At 41.0% G+C, this 27,713-nt stretch overlaps 1 protein-coding gene across 7 annotated transcripts in view; it reads left to right on the forward strand.

Annotated features, from left to right (window-relative positions):
* The window catches only part of BCL2L11 (BCL2 like 11), an 85,449-nt gene that overhangs the window by 13,652 nt on the left and 44,084 nt on the right, over positions 1 to 27,713 (forward strand). Inside the window, exon 3 of one of the 7 annotated variants that reach the window (XM_033939794.1) lies at positions 7,141 to 7,245. The exons of 5 other annotated variants lie outside the window; for them this stretch is intronic. In XM_033939794.1, coding sequence (XP_033795685.1) covers positions 7,141 to 7,217 — 77 coding nt within the window. In that variant the 3' untranslated portion in view covers positions 7,218 to 7,245. Of the gene's footprint in view, positions 1 to 7,140; positions 7,246 to 19,278; positions 19,381 to 27,713 lie in introns of those variants that run through there. One more of the 7 variants, XM_033939795.1, reaches the window with a different exon arrangement.

Here is a 27,713-nt window from a genome sequence, read left to right on the forward strand (position 1 = left end):
ATTTCTACAGCCTCCGTGTCGCAGTGCTCAGGTAGGAGCAGCTCAATTACTCTGACTTCATTCTTTCCCTCACATACTAGATATTACAAAGCTGGACACGGACCACTGGTAGTTGCCTGAGGGGTCCCTGCGAAAGGCTAAGACTGTCCAAGCTTTTACCCTACGGCTCTGGATTTACAGCAGCTGTTAGTTCAGCTGAAGGTGGATTTGCTGATAGTGCAGGTCACCAAATGAACCTCCTCCTTGCCTAGTGAAGGAGGTGTGATGTTAAAGGATACTTGGGGCCATAAAGTGGATGTGATCTTTGAGACCATTTGAAACTTTGGCCCTAGGGATTAAGGTGGCAGCTGTGGTTTCCTGTGTAGCACATTCTTGCCTGACCTTGGAGGAAGATCCAAGACACCCCTCCCCAGTTCTCTTATCTGGGGTGAATTATATGGTGGATGCTCCTGTATGACGATGAGTCATGAGCAAGGTGTTAGCCAATGTTGTCTCCACCTGGCAGTGGGTCCTAAAAGTTGTTCAAAAGTTCTTTGCCTCCCTTCTAGACTTTTTTGTAAAATCTCCAGTTGGCCAGCTGGAGAGAGTCCTCAGTATGGGCAATGGTTCAAAGGCTAGTGGGATCTTTGTGCCATACAGCCAGTCCCAGACAAAGAATCGGGCTTAGGCAGATAATCCATATACTTCATAGTGCCAAAGAGAGGCTCAGATGACTGGAGGCCAATTATGGACCTCAAGTCTGTCAATGCTGCACTGAAAGTGCTGCACTTCACATGGTGGCAGTTGTGCTGGGGAATTTCTTGCCTATCTCCATATTCCCACAAGAGGTGCTTGCGGTTTCATGTGCTGGAACAGCATTTTTAATTCTCTGCACTCCCCTTTAGCCTAGCAATGGCGCCTCACACCTTTACCAAAGTCATGGTGGTGGTAGCAATGCACCTCCACAAGGCAGGGATCCAAGTGCATCTCTATTTGGATGATTGGCTAATCGGAACTCCTTTCAGGGAGGAAGAAGACTGAGCAGTTTTGAGAGTGTTGCAACACCTCCAGGACCTGGGATGGATAGTCAACTTCCAATAAGTCATCTGGAGTACCTGGACGTTTTGTTTGACATTGCCTTGGACCAGGGTTTCTTCCAGAGCCATGCAGACTTATGCTACTGAGTCAGACTCCCACAGCGTGGCATTATCTGCAGGTCCTGGGGTCGATGGTGGCAGCCACAGAGGTGATCCCTTGGGCAAAAGTGCACGAGACCCCTCCAAGACTCTCTCCTATCTTATTGGTCTCCTCAGATGGACTCTGCTTCAGCAGCTGCTTCCATGGTTACTGGAAGTGAGGAACCACCTACAATGGTGGCTGCCGACATCTTCCTTCTTGACGAGCATATGTTTCTGCATTTCCTCCTGGGAGATATTAATGACTGATGCCCACCTTTATGGTTGGGGAGGTCATTGCAATGGACACCCAGTTCAGGGTTATTGGTCACTGGTTCAGCAGAAGTGGTCCATAATCGCCTAGAACACTGAGCCATTCAGGCCCTGGAGAAGTCTTTGGAAGGCAAGGCAGTTGGTCTTCAGCGGTGGCCTATGTCAACAGGCAAGGAAGTACTAGAAGCGCCCCGTTAACACCTAGAAGCTCAACTTCTCTTTCAGTGGGCAGACGCTCATTTTCTGGCTCACTCAGCTGCACACATAGTGAGGGTGGAAAATGTGAAGGCCGACTTTGTCTGCAGACTCTTGTCTTGGGGGAATGGATGTGGTCTGTATTAAGCAGCCATCGATTGCATTGAGAGCACACTTCACCAGAGGAGCTGCCACCTCATGGGCATAGACTTGGGCGGTTTCACCTGAGGAAATCCTGTAGAGCAACTACATGGTCTACCCTTCATACATTTACTAGGTTCTGTAGAGTAGACATAACCAGAAAAGATGCTGCTTTCGGGTCCTTCGTTTTGAAGGCAGGCTCAGTGGGCTTGCCCTAGGCTCAGGGGACTGCTTTTGGTAAGTCCTTACAGTTTAGGACTGCTAGACACATTGCACTAGAAAGATTAGGTTCTTACCTTGATGATCTTCTTTCTTGTTGATGTGGGTCCAGATGCATAACCCTACAGTTCAGGACCGCTAGACACATCTACAAGAAAGATGATAGAAGTAAGAGCCTAGTCTTTGTCAGGAGGCGAATAAGAAAAAGTTGCCAGTCTTTTGGGGTTTCTCTTCTGCAGCTGCTTTTGTTTGTTTCATGAAGAGGCCTGCTACTGTCTGTTGACAGTACTGACAGTCTTCAGTGGGCACCATCATATCTCTTTCCACAGTTGATATCTCCTGAATTTAGTGGGTGGGGGTGGTTTGCTGCTGTCTGGTTAATTGGTGGTTAATTGCTGTTCTTTAGTGTTGATTTAAACCTTTGAAATAAAGGTACCGAGGTGTAGTTTTCCCTTGTTTTATATGTAATGTATATGACATTTTTCGATGTAAATATTTTGTGTCTTGTGTTCTCTGCAGTATTACAATAGAAAAGAGGTCAGATAAGGACTGAAAAGCCCATCACTCAGTCAATTTCTGTGAAATTTCATAAAGAAATCTGAAAAGTGAGCTTTTGTGGTGGGATTAAGGCATTGATTTTACTCTCGCCTCTGAAAATGTATTTCTGTAACAATTGCTTGTAAGCAGGAAAAATTCCAAATGCTCTTTTCCAGACTGTTGGTCTAATGAAACATCTGCTAAACTATTTTGAGTTGCAATAGCACATGTGTAGGTTTAAAGGTATATTTACCAGCCAGTTGATTTAAGTATACTGTGTATTAAGACAAAATGAGAGCAGTGCCCATATATGTAATATAAACAGTGCCTCTTGGTTAATAGCTGTCACATGTTGCCAGAGGGATCATCAAATAGTTGTACTTTCACAGCTGGGGTAGTATTTCCATCCTGAGGTCAAAGGTTTTATTGTTTTAATAAGTTATTTAAACAAACCTGTAATGCTCCATAACAAAGGAAAGTAGATGATATGCCTCTTACTTTGCTGCAGCAGCTAATTGTGGTGTAATAGTGTACATGGGTTATTCTGTGTCTTCTTTGGAATTTTATATGTCGCTATGTTTCTGTATTGGTAGCTGGTGTTCAGTCCATCTCCTTTTGGCATGTTCTCTCAACATTTAGAACTGAGCTGTAACTTAAGATCCGTCACCACAAAAAGTTAAGGAGGATTTGGATGTTTTTTTTAAACTTAAATGCATTGTTATCCCAGGACAAGCAGGCAGCATATTCTTTACGCATGGGTGACGTCACCGACGGAGCCCTCGGTACGGACCTTTTTAACTAGAAAGTTCTAGTTGGCCGCACCGCGCGTGCCTTCCCGCCCGACGGAGGAGTGCGTGGTCCCCAGTTTCTTAGTTTCCGCGGAGCGAAGAAGACGCGTGTGTTTTTTCAACGGCCGTTGAAATCACTTTTTGCCTTCCCGCTCGCGATTTTTTTCTATTTTTTCTTCCTTTTTGCCTTCGGGTTTCTTTTTTCTTTGCTTTCAAAAAAAAAAAAAAAAAAACACCATATTTTTTTCCCCTTTTTTCGACTTTGCCCCGGCGGGGCCTGTTGCCATTATACAGGCCTCGGGGTTCGATTTTGCGGAGGCTGTTTTCCCCTTCATGCCCCCGCAAGCCGGTTTTAAGAAGTGCCAGCGGTGTGCACGCCCGATCTCCCTCACTGACCCACACAATTGGTGTTTACAGTGTTTGGGTCCGGAGCATCGGGCGGACTCCTGCACCCGCTGTGCCACTCTTAAAAAGTGGATGCTTAAAAACCGGCAAATCCAACAAAACCTTTTTGGATGTTTTTTTTTAACTTAAATGCATTGTTTTGGGCTTAACTTGCTATAAGGCTGAATTTTAACACTTGGCAAACCCATAACCTAATGCTGCATTAACATTTGGATTAATTGAGTGCAACGTGCTCAGAGTTTAATGCATTTCGCCTCCTGTTTAGGACTTGGTAAATGCTGCTACATAACAGTGCATTAACCACTTTATTCACATTAGGTAACGTGCTAGCTGGAGGAGTGTGGCGGCGTGGTTAGAGCTATAGCCTTGGCACCCTGAGGTTGTGGGTTCAAACCCCCGTGCTGCGACGTTATCTTCGGGCCGGCTCCCCTCTTCCTCAGTGCTGCAGTGCTCAGGATTTGAGTTTGAGACCACTGACTTAAATGGTGTTAAAACATTTATTTGAAAAAACGTCATGAAAAATATTTAAAACTATTTAAAGTTATTTAAGATTATTAGTATAGTAAAATCATTTGGAGCTTGGACCAATGATTGAGCCACTGATCTGCAAACATACTAGCAGTCACGCTGTCTGAATTGAGGTCTCGGAGGTCCCTCTCCTTGTGCACATAAAGTATCTCTTTGCTATCTATATTGGTGTGTTTACTTTTTGCGGACACACATTATTCCCCAAATTCTGAATTGACGCTATCCGGGAGGAGAGGGGAATGACAGCTTATTTGGTGGTTGGGGTTTTTTTGTTTCATCGTGGGACATTTCAGCGCTTAAATGACCATGATGAATCATCCTAGACCAGGGGTGCCCACACTTTTTGGGCTTGAGAGCTACTTTTAAAATGACCAAGTCAAAATGATCTACCAACAATAAAAATGCTAAACATATATATATTTATTTTTGTATATGTATATGGACCGCCCCACCTCGGTACGCCACTGATTGGGAGGCCGATTTTGGGTTTTTTTTAATTGTATATCGGGCAGCATTAGGCCTTGCTCTTACCTCAATCATTACAGGCGCTTCTATTTCTTGTGATGCGCTGAGCTCCGTCCCCCACCGACCTTCACCCCGCCCTTCCAGCACTCTGATTGGCCAGCGTTCTTTAAGAGGCGGGCCAGTCAGTAGGGGAAAAAAAGAGAAGGGAAGAAGGGAACCTGCTGTGCGATCGACTGGGGTCGCCTGAGCGAACGACCTGTCGATCGCGATCGACGCGTTGGGCACCCCTGTCCTAGACCCTCGTAAGTCCATTCTCTTTCACTTTCATCTTTTTACCCTTTCATTCTAGAGTTTCCTTTTAATTGAGACTTGTCTCCTGTGATTTGTCAGGAATGTTCATTAGAGAGACTTGGAATGTCTACTGCTTCCATTATGTAAATAAGAGAAGTATCGAATTGCAAATGTTAAATGATAAAAAGAGGCGTTGGAAGAGTAATGATTGTAGCTACCAAGTTGGATAAAATGAAATGGGCATTTACCCCAATTTCACTAAGCTGCAGTAGTGGTTTCTACTGTGGCCCAGAGCGCTAATTATTCCATAGAGCACTTAGCATTCCAGGCTATGGTAGAAACATGTGCCGGTGCTTAGTTAGTGGGCTTTAAATATATAAATTAACTGGTACGAGTACATGGTACAATATATGGTAACATCCTGGAATGATATACAACACACAAAAAGGAAAATGGCAAAATGCTAATGCAAAACAACTAAAACAAAGTTGTTCCAAAGTTACTGAAAGTCTCATTCTAAACCGCATATGAGGGGAGAAAAAAGCCTCAATTATGTAGCAACACACATCCTTGAATGGCCATCACAAAGTTTATGTTGAGATCGTTACCTTAAGAGTTTTAGACAACCTATGGAAGATTTTTTTTTTGTTTGTTTGTTTTAATTATCCACTTTGGGTGATAAATATGATACTCCTGGGGGAATTCTGTGCATAATATTTTTAAAGAAATTTGCAAAATTCTGCACTTGATCTCGTTTTTGCACAGAATTTTCCCCATTCTAAGGCCTGAAATTCTTCCTACCTTTCCTTTCTTGGGTTCTATCGTCCCCTATTCCATTTGTCACTTCAACTGTAGCTCTCTCCAGGGTGGATAAAAATCAATGATTTAAAAAAAAACAAAACCCAAATCAAAATTTTAAAAATCAGTTAATAAAAAAAGCTTTTTAATAAAATGCTTAAATTATCTAAACATGATTTTCTATAGTCCAAAATCATGAAATATATAGATTCATTTTTAATTATGTAGCATGAGGCTGAGGCTGTATATTCATGCAATGTTTAATTTTTTTTGGTAAGTCTTGATGGGTGTAGTAATGTCCACATTGGTCCTATTGTATGTACTTTTATAACAGAATAAGGGAATTTCTGTCTTGCAGAAACTATTGATACCTCAAGAAATGCACATACTGGAAGTATTAGCAAAAGCTATAATACAATGTGGATAAAAATTCAAATTCTAGTATGCAGTTTAGTCACAGACAATGCTGCAAATGTGTCCAAGATAAGAAGAAATTTAGACGAGCATGAAGAGAATATCAAGCTAATATATGGTTGTAGTGCTTTTTTAACTAGATATCTAGGAATTCCATAATCCTTAATTCAAATTATCGTTAAACTTTCTCAAATATTTTCAACAATTTCCTCTTTGCTCTATGGCTGAATGTTAGCTTTTTAACTTTTTTATTGTATTACCCTTGTTGTAGACTTTTGCTGAAATGTTGGACTTTGTGTGTTATGACTTTTATAATCCATATGCACACGGGAGGTTTTTTTTTTTTTAAACTATATTTAATAGATTTTTTTTTTCCTGTCTTTCCCTACTATAGAATTTTTAATATCTTTCTGTCACTGGACATGATTAATTTTTTTTGGAATTTAAGGCTCATTTATAACTTTCCATTTTAAACAATATTCTTGAAAGTTTGCTGCACTTATTATACAATTGTACATATATGTGATTCATTTATGGCGCATTTGTAGTTTGAAAATCAATTAAAAAAAAAAAAAAAGAGTGGAGCCATTGTGGACAGGAGCAACTTGGATCATTCCTGCATATGCTGGTTCAAATCTCAAAATGGCTCCTGGGGCAGGCTCTGCAGCTATTTTGACTGGAAGGTAGCATGGGCAGGAGTGACTGGGGATCACTCTTGCTCTGATGGGGCTACCAGACCACTAGGATTTGTAAGGTAGGCCTTGGAAGGGGCCCGAGAGTGGGGTCCACCTTTGGTTGGGAGTGGAAGGTGGCTTGGGGCCTGCTTATGTTCAGGGGGAAAGGGAGTTTCAGCTGAAAATGCCCTGGCATTTTTGATTGAAATGGGATCAGTGTTGGCACCAAAATCTAAATTTGTTTGGCTTCTGTAATAGATGTGCTGACAGACCTGATCAAGCAGACCACAGAAAAGTCACCATTGCCTTCTACTGTTTCCTCTACCAGCAAGTAGGACCGATGTCTCCAACATTCAGCCCCAAAGTCCTCCATTGTGGTCCCCAGGCTGAAATGCTCTTCAAATCTTATAAATGCATCTGTCTCTTAACTCTTACTCATGTGTCTCACATTTATGGAATTTGCTACTGTTGACAATTCAAAATTAATTTTTTTTACAATATATCTTTGAAGTGTTGTAGACTCGGTATTAATATTAATTTTTTAAAAATGTTTAGTACCTAGTCTGAACAAGCAAGTCAAGTCAGTTTACAAAATTTAATAGTATGTGCAATCTTGAAACTTTTTGATGGCCCTCAGAGCTTTCTCATATTTACACTGTGGCCCTTTACATAAAAGAGATTGGAAACCATTGAAGTAGGATCTCAATTAAGTATCTTTCAGCGAGAAAAACAGTGACTTTTAAGTAATGCTCAGAAAGGAGCCCCTGCTTATTTATAGTCAATATGCCTCTACCTCTTAGCTACAACAGGAGCCCTGGAATGTGGAAGTTTAATGGGCAGCGTGCAGGACACGGATAAGACATTCCTTGTGGAGTATACAGCACCTCTTCTTCCTGTGAATTCTTGTCATTTTGGGATTTATCCACAGGCTGGGTAAGATGGGGAGAGTGGGAGTAGCAGCAGTGGAGGAGTTCTGTCAGCCACATGCAGCAGCCAAGGTAACTACCCAAGCAAACTGTGCTTACACATGGATTCCTACATTCAACTTAAAGCTAAAGCCTTAAAAAAAAGGAGAGGGCCTATTGATGGAGAAACTGAAGGGATGGGATATAGAGAAGTGTCTATCCATGGGGTGTCAGGTCAAAAGCGCGCCGGGACAAAGGCGCAAGCAGACAATTGAGCGCAGCGCGGAGGCGCACGCCGAAGAAAATTACTGTTTTTAGGGCTCCGACGGGGGGAGGGAGCTTGGGGGGGGAACCCCCCACTTTACTTAATACGGATCGCGCCGCGTTGTGGGGGCGTTGTGGGGGTTTGTAACCCCCCACATTTTACTGAAAACTTCACTTTTTCCCTGTTTTTAGGGAAAAAGTTAAGTTTACAGTAAAATGTGGGGGGTTACAACCCCCTAAACCCCCCACAACGCCGGCGCGATTTGTATTAAGTAAACTGGGGGTGCTCCCCAACAAAACCCCCCATCGGAGCCCCTAAAAACAGTAATTTTCTTTGGCGCGTGCCTCCGTCTTGCGCTCAGTTGTCGGCGCGCGCCTTTGTCTTCCGCGTTGTTGTCTATGAACCTATCCATGGTGAGGGAGTAGAGTACAGACTCTGCCTACCTACATAGCTTCTCACTGTGTAGGTGAAAGTAGGCAAAGAGTTTATGCTAAAAAGAATGCAGTTGGAAGAGAACCTCTAAGGCAGGGGTGTCAAAATCCCTCCTCGAGGGCCAGAATCCAGTCGGGTTTTCAGGATTTCCCCAATGAATAGGCATGAGATCTATTTGCATGCACTGCTTTCATTGTATGCCAAGAGATCCCATGCCTATTCATTGGGGAAATCCTGAAAACCCAACTGGATTGCGGCCCTCGAGGAGGGACTTTGACACCCCTGCTCTATGGTGAAGCTATTGAACTCCCCTCCTCGGGCAAAATAAGAAATCAAAAGACATGTCCACCAAGCCCAGTGGAGGGGAATGCATGAGGACTGAAGTGTCATTTTAACCAACACTTATTTTACTGCATTCAACAGTGACTGATCCCTTGCTGGTCTAGGGGACGGTTCCCACGCATGCTTTCTATTTCTACCATCACTCTTGACTCTTTTAGCATGAACGTATTGCCTGCCTGCCAGCCAAGATGCAGTGAATAAATTTAATTAAATTTTGGGCTATTGGTTGTAAATTGGTTAGGATTAACATTTACTACATAGGGAGTAAGGTATATGTGTGTGTTGGTTTTCTTTATTTTTTTAATTGTGTTAAACTGTGGGCTGATTGCACTGCATATTAATACACAGTTTTTATTTGTTATCATTTGTACCGTGTGTATGGATGTATAATTGTATCTGTTTGAAGCCTGCTGAACATCGGTTGCCTGTTCAGATGTTGCTGGAGTGCAGATCAGTTGTGACAGGTCCATGTGTGTCTCAGCCCCTGTCCCAAAAAAGATATAGTGGAATTTAGAAAAGGTACAGAGAAGGGCATTATGATAAAAGGGATGGGACGACTTCCTCATGAGGAAAGGCTAAAGCAGCTAGGGCTCTTCAGGCTGGAGAAGAGACAACTTGGGGAAATGTGATAGAATCATCTTTAAGCTTCTCCGCCTAACTTACAAAGCTCTTCATAACTTACCCTGCCAGTTTTTGCATTGTTGCAGCATTACCAGCTTACCAGGATGATACGTTCCTCTGGTGATCTTCTAGTAGTTCCTTCCATATGATTGGTCTGGCTAGAAACTTAAGGAAGATCTCTCGGGTGTCTTGGGACATAAAACATTGTCCTGCTTTGGATCTTTCAAGAAAAAGCTCAAAAGTATTATTTTCCTTTGTGCCTGTGGGGTCTTCATGATTGTGCCCACTGTCTAACCGTCCTGGTTCAGTGTTTTTGTTAATTACCACTAAGTGTTCATTGTCTTTCATTTCATTTAATGCTGTGTATGTCTGTAATCTGCCTAGAACTCTGGATAGTGTGGAATAGACATGTAGAAAATAAATAAATAAATGATAAGAGGTCTATAAAATACTGAGTGGAGTGGAACGAATAGATGTGAATTACTTGTTTACTCTTTTTCCAAAAATAGTAGGACTAGGGGGCATGCAATGAAACTACTAAGTAGTATATTAAAACAAATTGGAGAAAATTTCTTCATTCAATGGGTAATTAAACTCTGGAATTCATTGCTGGTGAATATAGTGAAAGTAGTTAGCTTAGCAGGGTTTAAAAAAGATTTGGATAATTCCAAAAAGAAAAGTCCATAAGCCGTTATTAAGATGGCTTGAGGAAATCCACTGTTTATTCCTAGGATAAGCAGGATAAATTTTGTTTTTATCTTTGGGATCTTGCCAGGTAATTGTGATCTGTGTTGGTCACTATTGGAAACAGGATACTACTGGGCTTGATGGACCTTCGGTCTTTCCCGGGATGGCAATTTCTATATGCTTGTTATGTTCCCTTTGTTTTAAATTTGAAAAAGAAATTGGTGGTGCCTGCAATGCTTTATGTCTTTGGCCATACACTGTTGATTCCATGGATGATCCAATCTTTAGGTTTATATATTGGGTCATCTGCTGTACTAGGGGCTCGACTTGGTTTACATAATGAATTTTATATGAGGTAGAGACTCAGAAAAAATTGGAGAAATACTAAGTTAATCTACCTGACATAGTACTAAGTCTTCTGACCTCAGTTTGGAATAATTAATCAATGACTGTTGAAAAAGTAATGTTTTCAAAGTATTTTCTAAAAGTTTGGAGAGAGACGTGTTCTAATCTGGGAAGGAAGTTCATTCCAGATTGTTGTAAAAGTATATGAGAGAGATCGGGACATATAACCAACAACTTTTGTTCCTTTAAAGCGCAGGTGTCAAACTCAAGGCCCGCCTGATTGTTTTATGCGGCCCTCGATCTGATGCCCCCAGTTTTACCTTGTGGCCGGCTCCCTTCTCCTCACAGCTGTAATGTGCACTGAGCCGCGTGCAGCAGCTCATTGCACATCCCACACCTCATCCAGAAGCATTCCCTCTGACTTTGAGACATCGGAGAGAAGTCTTCCGGATCAGTTGCAGGACGCACGAGGAGCTGCTGCATGCGGCTCAATGCACATTACAGCTGTGAGGAGGAGGGAGCCGGCCACAAGATGACACCGGGGGGCATCGGACTGTGGGCTGCATAAAACAGCCAGGATGGAGCTGGCCAGGTTAGACATCCGCCGAAGGGAGGTACAGCATGGAGGGAGACAACAAAGATAAGGGGAATGGTTTTTTCAAGTTTGAATTGTCAGTTTTGAGCATTTTAATCTCCTGTCTACCTTTTGCACTGCTCAGGAAGAAATACATTTGTTTCTTTTTCTCTGGTTGTTGTACTGCATGCAGAATCTTGAATCTTAGGGTGTTTTAAAAAATATATTACACTTCCTCATCCATATTCGCGAATTCTGTATCTAAGGATTTGCTTATTCGCGGTGAAACCTAAAAATACTTTTTCTTTTTTTGAGCTATTTTAAGTCCTGAAAGTCCCCCCCCCCTTAAGCCTTACCTGGTGGTCTATCGGGTTTTTGGGGCAGGAGCGATCGTCCCACGCTCCTGCCCCGTGCAGATCGCTTACAGGAAATGGCTCGAGAGACTACGGGAGCTCAAAGCAGCCATTTCCTGTGAACGATCTGCATGGGGCAGGAGCATGGGAAGATTGCTGCTGCCTGAAAACATGCTAGACCACCAGGTAAGGCTTAAGGGGGGGGGGGGGCTTTCAGGGCTTAAAATTGCCGGGGGAAGTGGGGGTTAGGGGCAGAACCGGCCCGAATATTATTCGTGGTTTTTTAATATTCGCGGGCCAGCTCTGCCCCTAACCTCCGAATACGGAGGGAGAAATGTAGTACTTTTAGTTTTGGTCCTGTATTTGCATAGGGGTTATCTGTGTTCTGGTAGGAATGAATGTTGAGAAGCATACAGTGTGTTTTGTGTAGTTTAATTTTGTGGTTAACCATTACCATTATGTGTTAATAAGATTATATTGTGTGTGTATATATGAAAAATGAATGGAAAAAATGGTGTTATAATTAGTATTATTGGGGGGGGGGGGTTGGAGACTGGGCAGGGTCTGGCCCACAACTTAGCCTGTGTTTTGGATTTTGACCCCTTAATGTGATTGTTTGACACCCCTGCTTTAGAGTAAATCATGTTTTATTGATGTACAATCGGCAAATACACCATACAAAACATCAGGACAATAAGGTCGAGAGTACCAAAAGTACAACAAAACAACTTTTAGAATAAACCCCTGTTCCAACCCACACCCAAGTGCTAACACACCCTCCACCCTGGAATCCCCCCCTCAGATACCCCTGCTTTAAAGGAAGGGAAAGACTGTTTATACGTTTGAGAAATTCTTGGTTTTGTAGACCGCAAATAATTGAAAGAAATAGGAATTAATGACATAAGTTCATGTGAATTTTTTAATTCTATACTTGCACATTTAAATTGAATTCTGAAATGGACTATAAGCCAATGAAGTGCTTTCTAAAGAGGGGAAACGGGGTCAAATTTCCTTTTGCCAAAGATTAGTTTGGCTGCCATATTTTGAACTAATTGTAACCTTTTTAAGTTACCCTTAAACAGATGTAGAGAGAGTTACAATAATCTAACTGTGCCAATATGATAGCTTGTACTAATGTGGCAAAATGCTGTTGGCAGAACAGGTGGCGAACCTTTCTTAATATTTGAAGGCCGAAGAAACTTTTTTTTTTTTTTTTGAGAGGGACATTGAAGGGAAAGTGAAGAGTCGAGCAAAAAGCCCAATGTCTTAGAAGAAAATTCCATTTTCAAAAGATCTCCGGATATCAAAGTCACCGAGGGAGGTAAAAGATCTATTTTAGGACCGAACCATAGTACTTTAGTCTTCATTATATTGAGCTTCATCCAAACGGATGTTGCCCAAGTTTGACTTTTGAGAATACATGAATTTATGTTCATTGTCAGATTAGTCAATGTTGGATCTACCTCCAGTAAAATGAAAATAGTGTCTGCATAAGTGAAAATTATTTCTAAATTCGTTAACTTGAATTTCTTTAAAGTAGTCAACTCAGTCCTCCATAGCCCCAGGTACGTTAGATAGATTGTGAGCCCACCAGGACAGACAGGGAAAATGCTTGAGTACCTGATTATAAAACCGCTTAGATAACCTCGATAGGTGGTATATAAAAACCTAATAAACTTGAAACTTAAATATTAAAAAGAGGACATAAAGGAGCCTTGCGGCACTCCACAGACTTGATCTCCATATAGAAGGTGATTTGTCATCAGCTTGTACCCGATAGGACTGTAAAGTCAAGATGGTATGCCTCCGCAATATTTTAAATATTGTAGATGGGACTTGAATAGGTCAAGGGAAATGCCTGTCTAGTGGGATGAAGTAGAGAAGCCAGGGTTCATATCGCACTTCATTTTCTTTTTGTTAGTTGAGATACAAAGGGTTGCTGATAAGTCCTTGGCTTTGCAAAGAAAACAAGCAATGAGAATGAGGGAATTTATTTACTCTACATATTCACTACTAAGCTCCACACACATGACTTTGTTTTTTCTAACTTTTGTAACCCATCCAAGAAAAATTATTTTAGTTGTGCTGCAAATTCACTCATCCACAGCTAATTTGGCACCCTTAAGGCTCAAACTTTTCCTTGAGGTTAGGAAAGAGGTAGTAATCTGAAAGGGCCAAATCAGGTGAGTAGGCTGAGTGTTTGTTTTAGAACTTCAAAGTTTAGATCTGTAAGTTTCTGCTGTGTAATGACCACCTTGTGAGGAGCAGCATTGTCTTTAAGAAACAAGATTATTTTGAATGCTTGCCTCAAAGTTTGAACACCAGTTGCTGCTTCAGTTTCACAAGTGCAACGTAGTACTTTGCTTTATGGCTGCACCCTTTTCCAGGTAATCTACAATAAAAATCCCTTCTGTATCCCAGAAGACAGAAGCCAGCACCTTGCTTGATGGCTTCCGTGCCTTGAACTTCAGGGAAACCACTCTGTCCATTTTCTGGATTATTCTTTTGTCTCTAGATCATATACACAGAGTTTCTTTCATCCATAGTTATGAAACGGTTCAAATTTCACAGGATCTCACTGAAATAGGTCCAGATTGGATTGTAAGGCAACTTCTCAATCACATTTCTGGTCAGCATTGAGACATTTGAGAATACATTTGACAGAGAGCTTTCTCGTGTCTAAAATCTTGTGAATAATATAGCCTACTTGTTCTTAGGATATCTCCAGGATTACTGCTATCTTTTTAGCGCATATTCTTAAATGTCCCAGATTATGGAATGATATCCACGTTTTTTGGAATTGTCACTTGAGTTGGTCACCCAGAATGTTTTTTGTCTTCTATGCTCTAATGTCCTGTTCTAAATTCAGCAACCCAGTTCTTGACTGTATAGTAGGAAAGACAATGTACAATAACTGACACATCATATCTTCTGTTTGGCCAAGTTCCCTTTTAGAAAAAGATATTTAATCACTATTTGGCACTCTTTTACAGTGAGATTTCTGTTTTCTTATTTTCACTTCATATCTGCATAAGAAATTAGGCTACAATTATGATATTTAGGTCAGACACAGGAAAACTTTGTTGTGATGAAAGTATTAGTTCAAAAGTAGGTTAATAGGAAAGCCTAAGACTTACCAGCCCCCCCCTTTATGTGTGGATTATATCATTCTACCAGTATATGAAGACTAATCTGTAACTAACGTAATCACAATATCACAATATAAAGGCTGGTGAAGCACCAGAACTTCCCAGTATTTTTTACCTCCAGCAGATGGTTGCAGTATAGACTAGTGCACTGTTTATTCCTAATCTGGCCTTGACCTCATGGACTTTGGCCTGTGGATTTTTTGGTATAGAACGGACATGCCACTCTCTCCTGCTGATAGGGCCACCTCTTCAAAGTGATGCATCTTATGATGCACTGGGAGGGGACTAGGATACTAATTGTCGAATTAGGGCCTTAGGCCCTTCACAGTGCATTCCAAAATGCTCTTTGAAGAGGCAGCCCTATTGGCAAGAGAGAGTGGACTTCCCTCCTGCCAAGTTTTCATCCAAAGGTACAGGGAGGGTGTGAGGATGTTGGGGGGGGGGGGAGTAGGAGGGAGGGGGCTATTTTTGGAGAGGGTGGGAGGGAGGAAAAGAGGCAATTGGGGATTTACCTGTTGGTTCAGTTAATTATGGCAGGGTAATCCCCGATCAGCTGAGCCAATAGCATGCTCCAAAACTAAGCTCAGCTGATGGCAAGACAGAGTTTTTTTATTTTGACATTTTTGATAGGGTAGAACAATTGAGTATGACAATTAGTAGGAAGACAGTTAGTAGGAAAATCATACCAGTTGTTGTGCCTTACCAGTTGTCAGGATCCCTACAGCTGCTATAAGGAACTGTAAAAAAAATAAAAAAAAAAAGCTTGTAAAGAATCTTATTTGCAGAAGAGAAAAAAATTGAGTTATTTTGGAATTGCTGACTAACCAGGAGCCAATGAAGATTAAATAAAAAAGAAGTAATTGTCATAATAATTTAGACCATAGATAATGCTGGATGCTCTATTCTGCAACGTTTTTGTAGATGGTTGAAGAAAATTTTCATAACAACCAACATACAGCAAATAATCAGTAGAAGACAATATACACTTCCCCTTCCCCATTCACGTTTTCTGCACTTGCGATTTCACATAATCGCAATTTTTTTCTGGGGAGGGGGGAAAAAAAAATAAAAAAAATTTTTACCTCCCTGCCGCCTTCCCGGCCTTACCTGGTGGTCTAGCGGGCTTTTGGGGCAGGAGCGATCTTCCTACGCTCCTGCCCCGTGCAGATCGCCATGAGGAAATGGCTGTAGGGAGTTCCTGTCGTAGTCTCGCGAGACTACGGGAACTCACAGCAGCCATTTCCTCATGGCGATCTGCACGGGGCAGGAGCGTAGGAAGATCGCTCCTGCCCCCGAAAGCCCTCTAGACCACTAGGTATGGCCGGGAAGATGGCAGGGAGGTGGGGGTGGGTCAGAGCCGGATAATTGCAGTTTTCACCATTCGCGGGCCGGCTCTGCCCGTATCCCCCGCGAATAACGAGGGAGAAGTGTAGCTGCATGAACTAAAAGTTTGATATTCTATAGATAGGCAGTGTTTAATTTGGCACAATTTATTCGGCTTACAGAAAACTCCTCTGATCAAATTATTCAACTGATATTTCATAGACAAATGGAAATCTAAAAATGACCCCTCAAATATGGAAAAATGATTCTAATTTAAAATCACCATGAAGCATAATTTCTGAAAGGGAAGATAGAAACAGAGAAACATGATGGCAGATAAAGACCAATGGCCCATTTATTCTACCATCTGCAGTAACCATTATCTCTTCCTCTCTGACATCATGTCGCCTATCCTACGCCTTCTTGAATTCAGAGACAGTCTGTATCCACTACTTCTTCCAGGAGACTGTTCCACACATCTACCACCCTTTCTGTAAAAAAAAAAAAAAAAAAAAAAAAGGATTAGGAGTAAGGAAATACTATCACCTCTTAACTTCATCCTATGCCTTCTCATTCCAGAGCTTCCTTTCAAATGAAAGAGACTCGACTCATGTGCATTTACGTCATGTAGGTATTAAACGTCTCATATCTCCCCTCTCCTGCCTTTCCTCTAAACGTATACATATTGAGATCTTTAAGTCTGTTCCCATGTACCTTACGATGAAGACTGTGCACCATTTTAGTAGCCTTCCTCTGGACTGATTCCATCCTTTTTATATCTTTTTGAAGGTGTGGTCTCCAGAATTGTACACAATATTCTAAATAAGATCTCACCAGAGTCTTATACAGGGACATCAATACCTCCTTTTTCTTACTGGCCATACGGCTCCCTATGCACTCCAGCATCCTTCTTGCTTTCGCCGTTACCAGCTCATCACATTCAAGCCCCGCTTTTCTGTTGTGCACATAAGTTCTTCACCCCCTAAACTGTACCATTTCTTTGGGTTTTTGCAGCCCAAATGCATGTCCTTGCATTTCTTAGCATTAAACTTTAGCTATCAAATTTCAGCCCATTCTTCAAACTTCACTAGGTCTTTCTTCATGTTGTTCACGCCATCCAGGGTGTCTACACTATTGCAGATTTTGGTATCATCCGCAAAGAGGCAAATCTTACCTGACAGCTCTTCAGCAATATCGCTTATAAAAATGTTAAAAAGAACAGGCTCAAGAACAGAACCTTGAGGCACACCACTGGTAACATCCCTTTCCTCAGAATGATCTCCATTAAACACTACCCAATGTCTTCCACTTAACCAGTTCTTGACCCAGCCTGTCCCTTTGGGGCCCATCCCAAGAGCACTTAGTCTATTTATTAGACATCTGTGTGGAACACTGTCAAAGGCTTTGCGAAAATCTAAATACACCACATCTAGCGCACTTCCTCTCTTCAATTTTTTGCTCACCCAGTCAAATTAAATTCATGTTGCCTCTTGAGATGATATAGGAGGAGACTCAAACCACATCAGCCTAGTTTTTTTGCATATTTAGTGTTAGCTTAACCATATCTGCCCACTCTTTCCCCCAAAAAAAGCTATCCTGTATCATCGCATTTTGAGGTTGGGAAAAATCAAAAGGAACCAGTGACATACCGGCATAAGTACAGTAATATTAGTATCAGTAATAGTTAAGGCAACATTTGGTAGGTCTAAATTGAAAAGAATGGGGGAGAAGGGCTCCTTGAGAGATTCCACATTTCATATTCCATTTCTCTGAGATATATTTCCATTTTACTGAGCAAGTCCTATCCTGAAGAAATTCTCTAAACCAGTTAAGAACCTTTTCAGAAATGTCTGACATCCAGGAGAGAGAGTCGCAAATCATGATCAATCAGATTGAAGGCTGCACTAAGATCAAATTGCATCAAAAGCAATTGATTACCCAAGGCCATATTTGAGTGAACATCTGACAGTAAAGACCCCAGTATGGTTTCAGTACTAAAACTGTTCCTCAAAGATGATTGGGTAGGCACTAAAATATTCTAGATAATGTAGAAGTTGGCTAGCAACCATACTCTCTATTATCTTTGTTAATTGAGGGATACCAGTTGAATCTTCTATGTTTTGGGATAAACTCTCTGGGAAGGTGTTAAAGCTATCTCATCCAGAGAAGTTGGAAACTGGCTGTGCTGGAGTCAAATTCTGTGGGAGAGGTGGTTCCAGCTGCTAATGCACAGAAACATTGATATTCTGAAACATGGCGACATGGGAGTAGCTCTCGGAATTCTTGCCTCATCTTTTTTCCTGGCATGCATGCATACAGATGTGTACAGGCATACATATGAACAGATATAAAATCAGACAAGAAATTTCCTAAAACTTGCTAAAATTTCCTAAAACGTGCTCTGTAAGTTGTTCTTTTCTCATTTCTGAACACTTTTTAAGAATGTTGTCTTCAACCAGCAGTTATTTATGCATGGTTTGTGTGCTTTGCATGTAAACAGATGGCCAGAGCTCAGATTTTCAGGATAGTTAGCTGTAATTTGCTTGATTATAACTATTATGTCTTAGGTTGGTTGTGTTTTTTAACAAATTAATCTGTTAGGCATGCTGACAAATGACATAACTTTTGGTTAACCATGTGTCTATATATATCAACAAATTATTGGGTGTTGTTTTTTTTTTCTTAACCAATTTAATTCATGTCTAAAATATGCAAATACAACTGAGATGATTTTTTCTGAAGACAAAATGTTAGAAATTGGCAAATTGAGATTTGGGGCATTTATGATACATATGTGTGAGGTCTGACTCGCCTAGTCGCTTTATGGCTTATGGCTGATATCATCTTGAAGCAGTTTTTTTTTTTTTTAAACCTGTAGAGGCAACTCAGCAAATGAGGGTTGATTTTCTTCCCTACAGAAATATCACATGTTAATGTTCACATAAAGCACTGTCTTATCAGGAATACTCAATGCAGCAAGTTAGACCATATTAGTTTGTGGCATGAATTGGAAATGTTTGTTTTATGATTCCATTCGGGGTGTATTTTCCTAAAAAATACAACCCTACTTGGTGTTTTGCACTCTCAAATGTATAACTGAAGTTCTGCATTGGAACTGCTGCTGCTACTACTACTAATCATTTCTGCAGTACTATTACACTTCTCCCTCCGTATTTGCTGTTTCAGCATTTGCGGTTTCAATTATTTGCGGTTTTTAGTTTGCCGGCTCCGCCCCCCCAAGTGTTTACAGAGAAAATCGCTGATTCCCAGCACTTTCTTCACCGTGTTTTGCCTCTCCTTCAGGAACAGGCCAGGTCTCCCACCATGTTATTCGCGGTTTCACCATATTCACGATGGTTTTTAATAGAAAAGTTATTCGCGTTTTTTTCTGTATTCGCAGGTCTGTTAATCCCCTATCAAAGCGAATACGGAGGGAGAAGTGTAGATGTATACATTCACAGCACTGAGTAAACGAGAAAAGGACAAAACCCTCCACCATGAACCAAGGTGGGGAAAGCTTAAATATAGAAGAATGCTGATTTATCCGGACTAACCTGGGCAGAGAGCAGTCGGAATAATTTAAATATCCAGATGAATGGACAATAACACTGTTAAAAAAAAAAAATACCATCTACCTCCTTCCCCCCCAAAGAAAAGGTACAATTTCTACGCCCTTCCTGAACTGACACCACCAACCCCCTCCTGGATCCAGTGGAAAGACCCCAGACCTACCTTGTTTCCCTGGTGGTCTAGCGGTGCACTGGGGCAGGAGCGGTTCCTACTCGCTCCTGCCCATGCTTTTTCAGTGACGAAAAAAGCTGTTGAGACTTCCAGTGGCAGTCTTGCGAGGCTACAGAGCCTCACAAGACACTCACTGGAAGTCTCGGCAGCTGTTTTTGTCGTTGGGCTGATGGCAGTGGCAGCAGAAGCAGAGAAGGAACACTAGTGGGAGGGAGGGTGATAGGAATAGTACTTTGGGGGGAACTCAAATATAAACTGAGACCCCCCCAAAGCAATCCAGATAATCAGTGTTCTGATAATCTGCATTCTACTGTATCAAACTTGTTTTGAAGGAAGAAAGACGACGACAGAAGAAAAAAATTAAAAAATTTAAATTGAATCAGGTTGGGCAGACTGGATGGACCATTCGGGTCTTTATCTGCCATCATCTACTATGTTACTATGTTCAGATTCCCCTCAATGGCTGAACAGGCAATACTGCCAGTTAAATGGGGTCACTTCAATCTTTGGTCAAAAAAAATCTCCTCAATCTTATAGGAGAGTGCTCATGTACATTTTTCTTAACAGCACTATACACACATACATATATAAGTGTATATATAGAGAGAGAGCAGTGCCACTAATCTGAAAATCCTGATCCCAACAGGACCCGTTTCAGGGTCTGCTGCTTCAGGGGATCAAAGAAGAAATGCTGTTCTGAAGAACCAGTGTTCCAATCGCTTCATAGATCCATCCTAACATAAATTAGCTTTGCCTATCAAACATAAAATGGTCAACAATATAAAATACTGTTTAAATTTAAATCTGAGCAATACCAAACTTTATTGGCTCTACCCTCCAAAGAACTTAAGTCAGCGCTACCTAATTAACTTTGAAAATATAGTTAGAGAATGACACAGAGACAAATTTTTCCCCATTCCCGAGGGAACTCATTTTCCTGTGCTGTTCCCGTGAGTTCTTTTCCTGTCCTGCCCCATTCCTGTAAGCTTTATCCTCATCTGCACAAGTCTCAAACACTTTAAAATCATAAGTGTTTGAGGCTTGTGTTGTTAAGGCAGAGCTTACAGGAATGGGGCAGGGACAGCAAGAAAACTCATGGGCACGTTATTACTAGTATAGGAGATAACCCATAGAATTTTTAAGTCCATGTATACAGTGTTAATTTTATTAATTTCACAAGATGGGTTAAAGTTTTCTCCAAAGGATTTTTTTTAGTGAAACGGTAAAATAAAAGATAGAAGAAAAACTTTTCCACTTATCTTCGGCTGATCGGTACACCAGCGGTGGCCAGCGTTTCACAAATCTCAGGGTTGCCTCAGGGTGTAACACGACTGATCAGACTTTAAAGTGGGACGCCGAGCGCTTCTCCTGCATCTGATCAGTCGTGTTACACCTTGAGGCAGCAGATTTGTGAAATGCTGTCCACCGTTGGTGTACTGATCAGCGGAAGATAAGTGGAAAATTTTTTCTTCTATCTTTTGTTTTTCGCTAGCAAAGCACAGCATAAAGCTTTTATTTTCATTGAAGGTTTTTTGCCAATGAGGTGACCGCTCAACCACCTTGAGCAAACCACTTCGGTAGAGGTGGGATGGCCTTTCTCTGAGGTTTTTTCCTTCATCTTGAATTAGTTAATAGCCTATGCTGTTCTTATATCATATCACTAGCTGATGGCCCGGCGTTGCACGGGTATTTAATTATAGCAATAACACTGTAAATGGATTCAAATAAAGATACTTTATAGTGGTGAATGAAAATATTTTTTTACAGCTTTATAAAAAGTACAATATTCAAATTATAATGTGAAATATTTGACAAAATGAATACAATACAACTAACACAAAACTTGATTATAAACAACATTTTTAGTTTCACCTCCAGGAGCAAGAACATATACATTATTGGGTGAACCCACCCTTCCCACGTGTGCAGGTGGGCCGCGAGACCCCCAGAACATATCACCCCAGGTAGTGAGGGATCTGCATACCAAGTTTTGTTCAAATCGGTCCCACAGCTTCTTACATTTTTTCCATTGACTTGAATGGGTGAAATCAGATTTCTGTTTGTAGCTCCGCCCACGTGTGCAGGTGGGCCGCGAGACCCCCAGAACATATCACCCCAGGTAGTGAGGGATCTGCATATCAATTTACGTTCAAAGCGGTCCCACAGCTTTTTACATTTTTTCCATTGACATGGATGGGTGAAATCTGATTCTGTTTGTAGCTCCGCCCATGTGTGCAGGTGGGCCGCGAGACCCCCAGAACATATCACCCCAGGTAGTGAGGGATCTGCATACCAAGTGTCGTTCAAATCGGTCAAGCCGTTTTTGAATTACTGAGAGAATGGCAGCTTTTTACATTTTTTCCATTGACATGAATGGGTGAAATCTGATTTTATGTTTGTAGCTCCGCCCACGTGTGCAGGTGGGCCGCGAGAACCCCAGAACATATCATCCCAGGTAGTGAGGGATCTGCATACCAAGTTTCGTTCAAATCGGTCAAGCCGTTTTTGCGTGATCGCGACACATACACACATACATACACACATACCTCCGATTTTATATATATATATATATATATATATATATATATATATATATATATATATATATTGGACATTTCAATATCAATTGAAATTGAAAGTGTTTATCATATTTATATTGTTGTTTTTTCATGATATCTGAATTATCTATGGTAAATAGTATGGTCATTCATCTGCATTAACTGCGACTCGCTCACAACACTTATACGACTTACTCATTACAAAAAAACTTGCTGCAAAAAAAAAATAATTGAATCTCAATCATCCCAAATAGATGCCCGCTCACACTGTGCAGTTCAACCCCTCAAGCTCAATTGAAAGTGTATGTATGTTAGGCACCATTCACGCTGAATAAAGATTTGAAATACTTCATCCCCTCTGCACCCAACTGTGACAACATTAAGAACCTTAGAAAAAACCTTAATGGTGTCAAACCTTATTCCTTGGGATTAACATGAATTTGCACTGCCTCTGAGTTAGCTTAAGTTAGTGCTTCCCAACGACTCTGTTTAAAAAAAAATAGTGCCTGAACTTTAAAAATGCTTGGATAACAACAACCAATCCTAATCTCACACGTCACGAAAACCAACCAATCGGAATAATTTATAATGTAAAGAACTCATCTAAAAACAATCCAATCCAAAAGATTTTTATCAAAAAGAATTAAATGAGGCATTAACAAATTGACTGCTAACACTTGCAGCCTAGCACTCAAATTACAGATGAAGAAACATGATTATACGTAGTTATAAATCACACTTAAAAAACAACTGTCACTGCAGAGAAAGGATGCTTACGAATGGGCCATGAAATGGATGACTGTGCACTAGCAATGAAACTATAATATCTTCAAATCACATGGATTACACAATCATACAACTTCGAACATCAGACACATGCTCCATTCTGTTGTTCGATTCAACCCCAGTGGCTTGGCTTAAGAGTGCAGGCGATGGATCCAGCTCTGTTCACCCTACTGTGACTACATCAATAGCAAAATCTGAAATGAAAGGGATTGGAACCTGTATACCACCTTTTTATAGTTTTTTTACTGTTTGAACTTCAGGTTCTGTTTGGGAGTCTTAGTACTGTGGGTTCGGTCAACGTACATTTAAGGAATGGATATTTTATTGAGGCTAAGTTTTATGACTAGAAATCCATTGAGGGAGCTGGGACTTTCCCACCCTTTGCATGCATGCACTTGGTTTCCTTGTTGGTTGCAGCGCGGCAGTAGCGGTGCGATTTCATGCTCGCACTTGTTCTCCTTGTTGGGTTTCACTGCAGCAGTAGTAGTCCTGTTTATTCCGAGGCTCTCTTTAGTCGGTGTTTGTCATGGCCATGTGCAGCTGATTGTGCAGGTGCCGGTTTATAGCAGCGCACATGAGATGGGAAGCACCGCACCGTTCTAGTTATTACCTGAGTCTGATTTTCTTTCTATGCAGGCTGTGGCAGGGTAAATTTTGTGGGGCTTGAATCCAACTATGTTTCTAGGAGCGTTGATGCAGCGGCCACGTGTCGGCGAGAATCAGGCGTGCACTTGGGTCTCCGGTGAGGCGGGAGAGCTGCAGCGTTCCGGTAGTTTATTTCCAGCTGACTTTGGTCAGGGTATGCTGCAGCTTCTCTCCTTTCAGGTTCAGACAAGTTGTATGTGTTTCACCAGCTTTGGGACAAGCTTGGACAGATTTATATGTCTGCAGTGCTCCCAGCAGACTAGGCCCTTAAGGAGTTTGTGGATTGCTATACATTATGCATTTTGAATAAAGTCCATTTCAGGAACATTGTTTCTTTGGTTTCTCTTTGACTTTTTTTTCTCTGGATTCACAGGGTCAAATTTTTTTGTTTTATTACAGTTATTTAACCATTTGATAAAGGATTGTGCCACACTTCTAATTCTATAACATAAATGTCATCTATATAGCATTTCCACAACATAATTTTTTTCAGAAAATGGCGTTATCAACCCAATTAGTTTTAAAGTTGGTCATGTATAGATTGGCTATACTGTGGGCAAAAAGTAGTTCCCATTGCTACTACTAAAATTTGTAAAAACAGTTCATCTTGAAATAGCCAACTTCTACAAAAATTCAGAAGGTACTTACAAAGGTTGTGGTCTGAATTCTAAAACCTCCCAGACAATGGTAAGAGCTTTGTCCTGGAGTATAGAAGTGTACAATGATTTTATGTCCAAAGTAGCAAACAAAAAAAATCTTCAATTATGCTAACATCCAAATTGACTAAAATATTCAGAAAATGTGTAGAATCCTTTAAGAAAGTGGCTCCTAAAGGCACCATGAGTTTCAAGAATACATTCACAAATGATGAAAGAGGTTCCAAAATGGAACCTCTAGAAGAAGTAATGGGATATCCAGGTGGGTTAAAAATGATTATATAACCCACTTGGATTTTTTAATTTTTTTGATAATATGAATTTTTAGGTGCTTCAGGCATAAAAAATGCTTCTTTATTGATAAAAGAACCAGCTTCTAAACCTTCCTGTACCAATGTAATTATATATTTTTGTAATCAAACAGTGGAGTCTCATAAGTCTGCGATAAACAGTAGTGTCAGTTAACAGAGAGACATTCAGATACATACTCCACCTGATTCAGGATTGTGACAGCGTCACCTTTTCTAATGACCACCTGACAATCATTACCTAATTCCTTCAATGAGGAACATTCTATGGTCCTCCTGGAAGATGTATCAAGATGTTCCTGAACATCCCTCGATTCCAACATCTTGAAAACCTGTATGACTGGATCAGTGAGTGTAGTCAGCATCCAAGTAGATTTAACAAAAACTCGGGATTTGTCCTCTATGGAGCCTGTATCATAAATTATTTTCAACTGTAAAGATCTAGGTCAAGTTGAAATTGAAAATTGTCAAAAGCAAAAGCAGAAACAAATGAAAGCCCTCGAAAGTAAAGATATATCCAATTCTGACAGAAGGTGAGAAGATACATTGTTTGGGGAGTCTTGGGTATTGGGAGGTATTGGCCTCCATTTCCTCCTTGTGGCTGCATCCCCTGACCTTTTGGAGGATAATGTTATCGCAGTAGTCGCTATCTCTCTAAAAATCACCTGAATCACTAATACACATATGCAAGTACTCTGTCCCTAGTGGGCTCACTTGGAGCAATAGAGGTTTAAGTGAATTGCCCAAGGTTACAAGGAGCTGCAATGGGAGTCAAACCCAGTTTGCCTGCTGTACTAACCATTGGGCTACTTCACCACTCATCTGCATCAGATATTTCCTATTGATGAACAGGACTGTGTTAAACATAGAGATGGGCGATATTGCATGTTGCTGGGGTGGAAAAGCTTTCCTAGAACTCAGTGTAAAATACTGAGCTTTCATGGTTCTTTCCTTATGTAGTGGAGAAAATGGGGAGATCCAATAATCCACAGTGAAAACAACCACTGATGAAAACAAAAAACTTTTTAAAGACTGTTTTAAATCCAATTCTTTATATGTAAGTTTGCAAACCATTGGACCCCTGAGGAAGGCGTGTTCACCGAAACATGGACCGTGTAGGGTCCGGTTGGATTTTTATCACTATTTTTTATCATTGTACTCTTTAAATTGAATTTTCATGTTTTTATTTGTCAGTGTATAATAAATTATCTCCAGAACATCTGTATCCACAGTTTTGTTTTTTTTTTGTTTTCATCAGTGGAGATGCTGCAACCAACAAATGGATACTTAGTCTTTTTTTGAAAAATACTGAAATGTATAAAAACAAAGTCCCAACTAGGCACCCAGTTTTGGCGACAACGTCGCCTTCTTCAGGGGACAGTATCAATCTAAATAAATGCATAACAAAATGTACATATGAATTAATTCATCTTATAAACAAAAGGGTATCACGACCAGGACGAAGGAAGTCATCATGCCGCTGTATCGTGCAATGGTGCGCCCCCATCTGGAGTACTGTGTCCAGTACTGGTCACCGTACCTCAGGAAATACATGGCAATACTTGAGGGAGTCCAGAGAAGAGCAACTAAATTGGTAAGAGGTATGGAAAACCTTTCATACACTGACAGGTTAGAAAAGCTGGGGCTCTTCTCCCTGGAAAAGCGGAGACTTAGAGGAGACATGATAGAAACCTTCAAAATCCTGAAAGGCATAGAGAAGGTAGACAGGGACAGATTCTTCAAACTGAAGGGAGCCACAAATACAAGGGGGCACTCGGAGAAATTGAAAGGGGACAGGTTTAGAACAAATGCTAGGAAGTTCTTCTTTACTCAGAGGGTGGTGAACACATGGAACGTGCTCCCGGAGGATGTGGTAGGGCAGGGCACGCTACAGGGATTCAAAGAAGGTTTGGATAAATACCTACAGGATAAGGGGATTGAGGGGTATAGATAGACATAGAGATAGGTACAGGAAAGGCAGGGACACTTAGCAGGTCATGGACCTGATGAGCCAGTGCGGGCTGCTGGCCACGATGGACCTCTGGTCTGACCCGGCGGAGACAACTCTTATGTTCCTATTTTCTTATGTTCTTAAATGCTGGAGATATACAAAAGCTAGAAATATCAATCTAAATACATGCATAACAAAATGTACATATGAATTAATTCATCTTATAAACAAATAAATGCTGGAGATATATAAAAGCTAGAAATATATAATAACTTAATAAGAACTTCATTCAATGTGGTGCATTGAAAATACTTCTTGATCAATGTGAGCTAATGATTGTAATAAAAGCTGATGATTGTGATAAAAAGCTAACCAATCAATTACAACAAAATAAGTATTAATCCAATGTTTGATATGCCAATGACTTAAGAATTTGCCTGATGAATAAAAATGTTTAAAATCATGGTAATAAATTAATACTATAATTCAGTGTTTTTCAACCTTTTTACACCTATGGACCGGCAGAAATAAAATAATTATTCTGTGGACCGGCATCGGTCCGTGGACCGGCGGTTGAAGAACACTGGGCTAAGTCGTGGCCAGACCCCGCCCATCTCCACCCTGGGCCCTGCCCCCATAAAAGTACTAATTGCATCTTGCACGTCCTGTGCCTCATCTGGAAGCCTTCTCTCTGACGCTGCAACTTCAGAGAGAAGGCTTCCGGTTCAGGTGCAGGATGCCCGTAGGAGCACTGGCTCGAAGATAACGCTGCATCGATCGCACCGTGGACCGGTGGTTGAAGAACACTGTTTTGGGCCTGATGCACGCGCTGGCCCTGTGGACCGGCGCCGGTCCATGGACCGGTGGTTGAAGAACACTGCTATAATTCATTAATTAGATGTAGGATCGGACATAAACGATCAAAAGAGATTTTAAAATGCATAAAATATATTTCTAGGTTTTATATATCTCCAGCATTTATTTGTTTATTAGATGAATTAATTCATATGTACATTTTGTTATGCATTTATTTAGATTGATACTGTCCCCTGAAGAAGGCGACGCTGTCGCTGAAACTGGATGCCTAGTTGGGACTTTGTTTTTATACATTTCAGTATTTTTCAATAAAAGACTAACCCCCTCTTGTACTAAGGTGTGCTAACCAATCAGCGCATGCTAATCAATTTAGC

This window comes from Geotrypetes seraphini, chromosome 3 (genome assembly GCF_902459505.1).
Source record: "Geotrypetes seraphini chromosome 3, aGeoSer1.1, whole genome shotgun sequence".
NCBI lineage: Eukaryota > Metazoa > Chordata > Amphibia > Gymnophiona > Dermophiidae > Geotrypetes > Geotrypetes seraphini.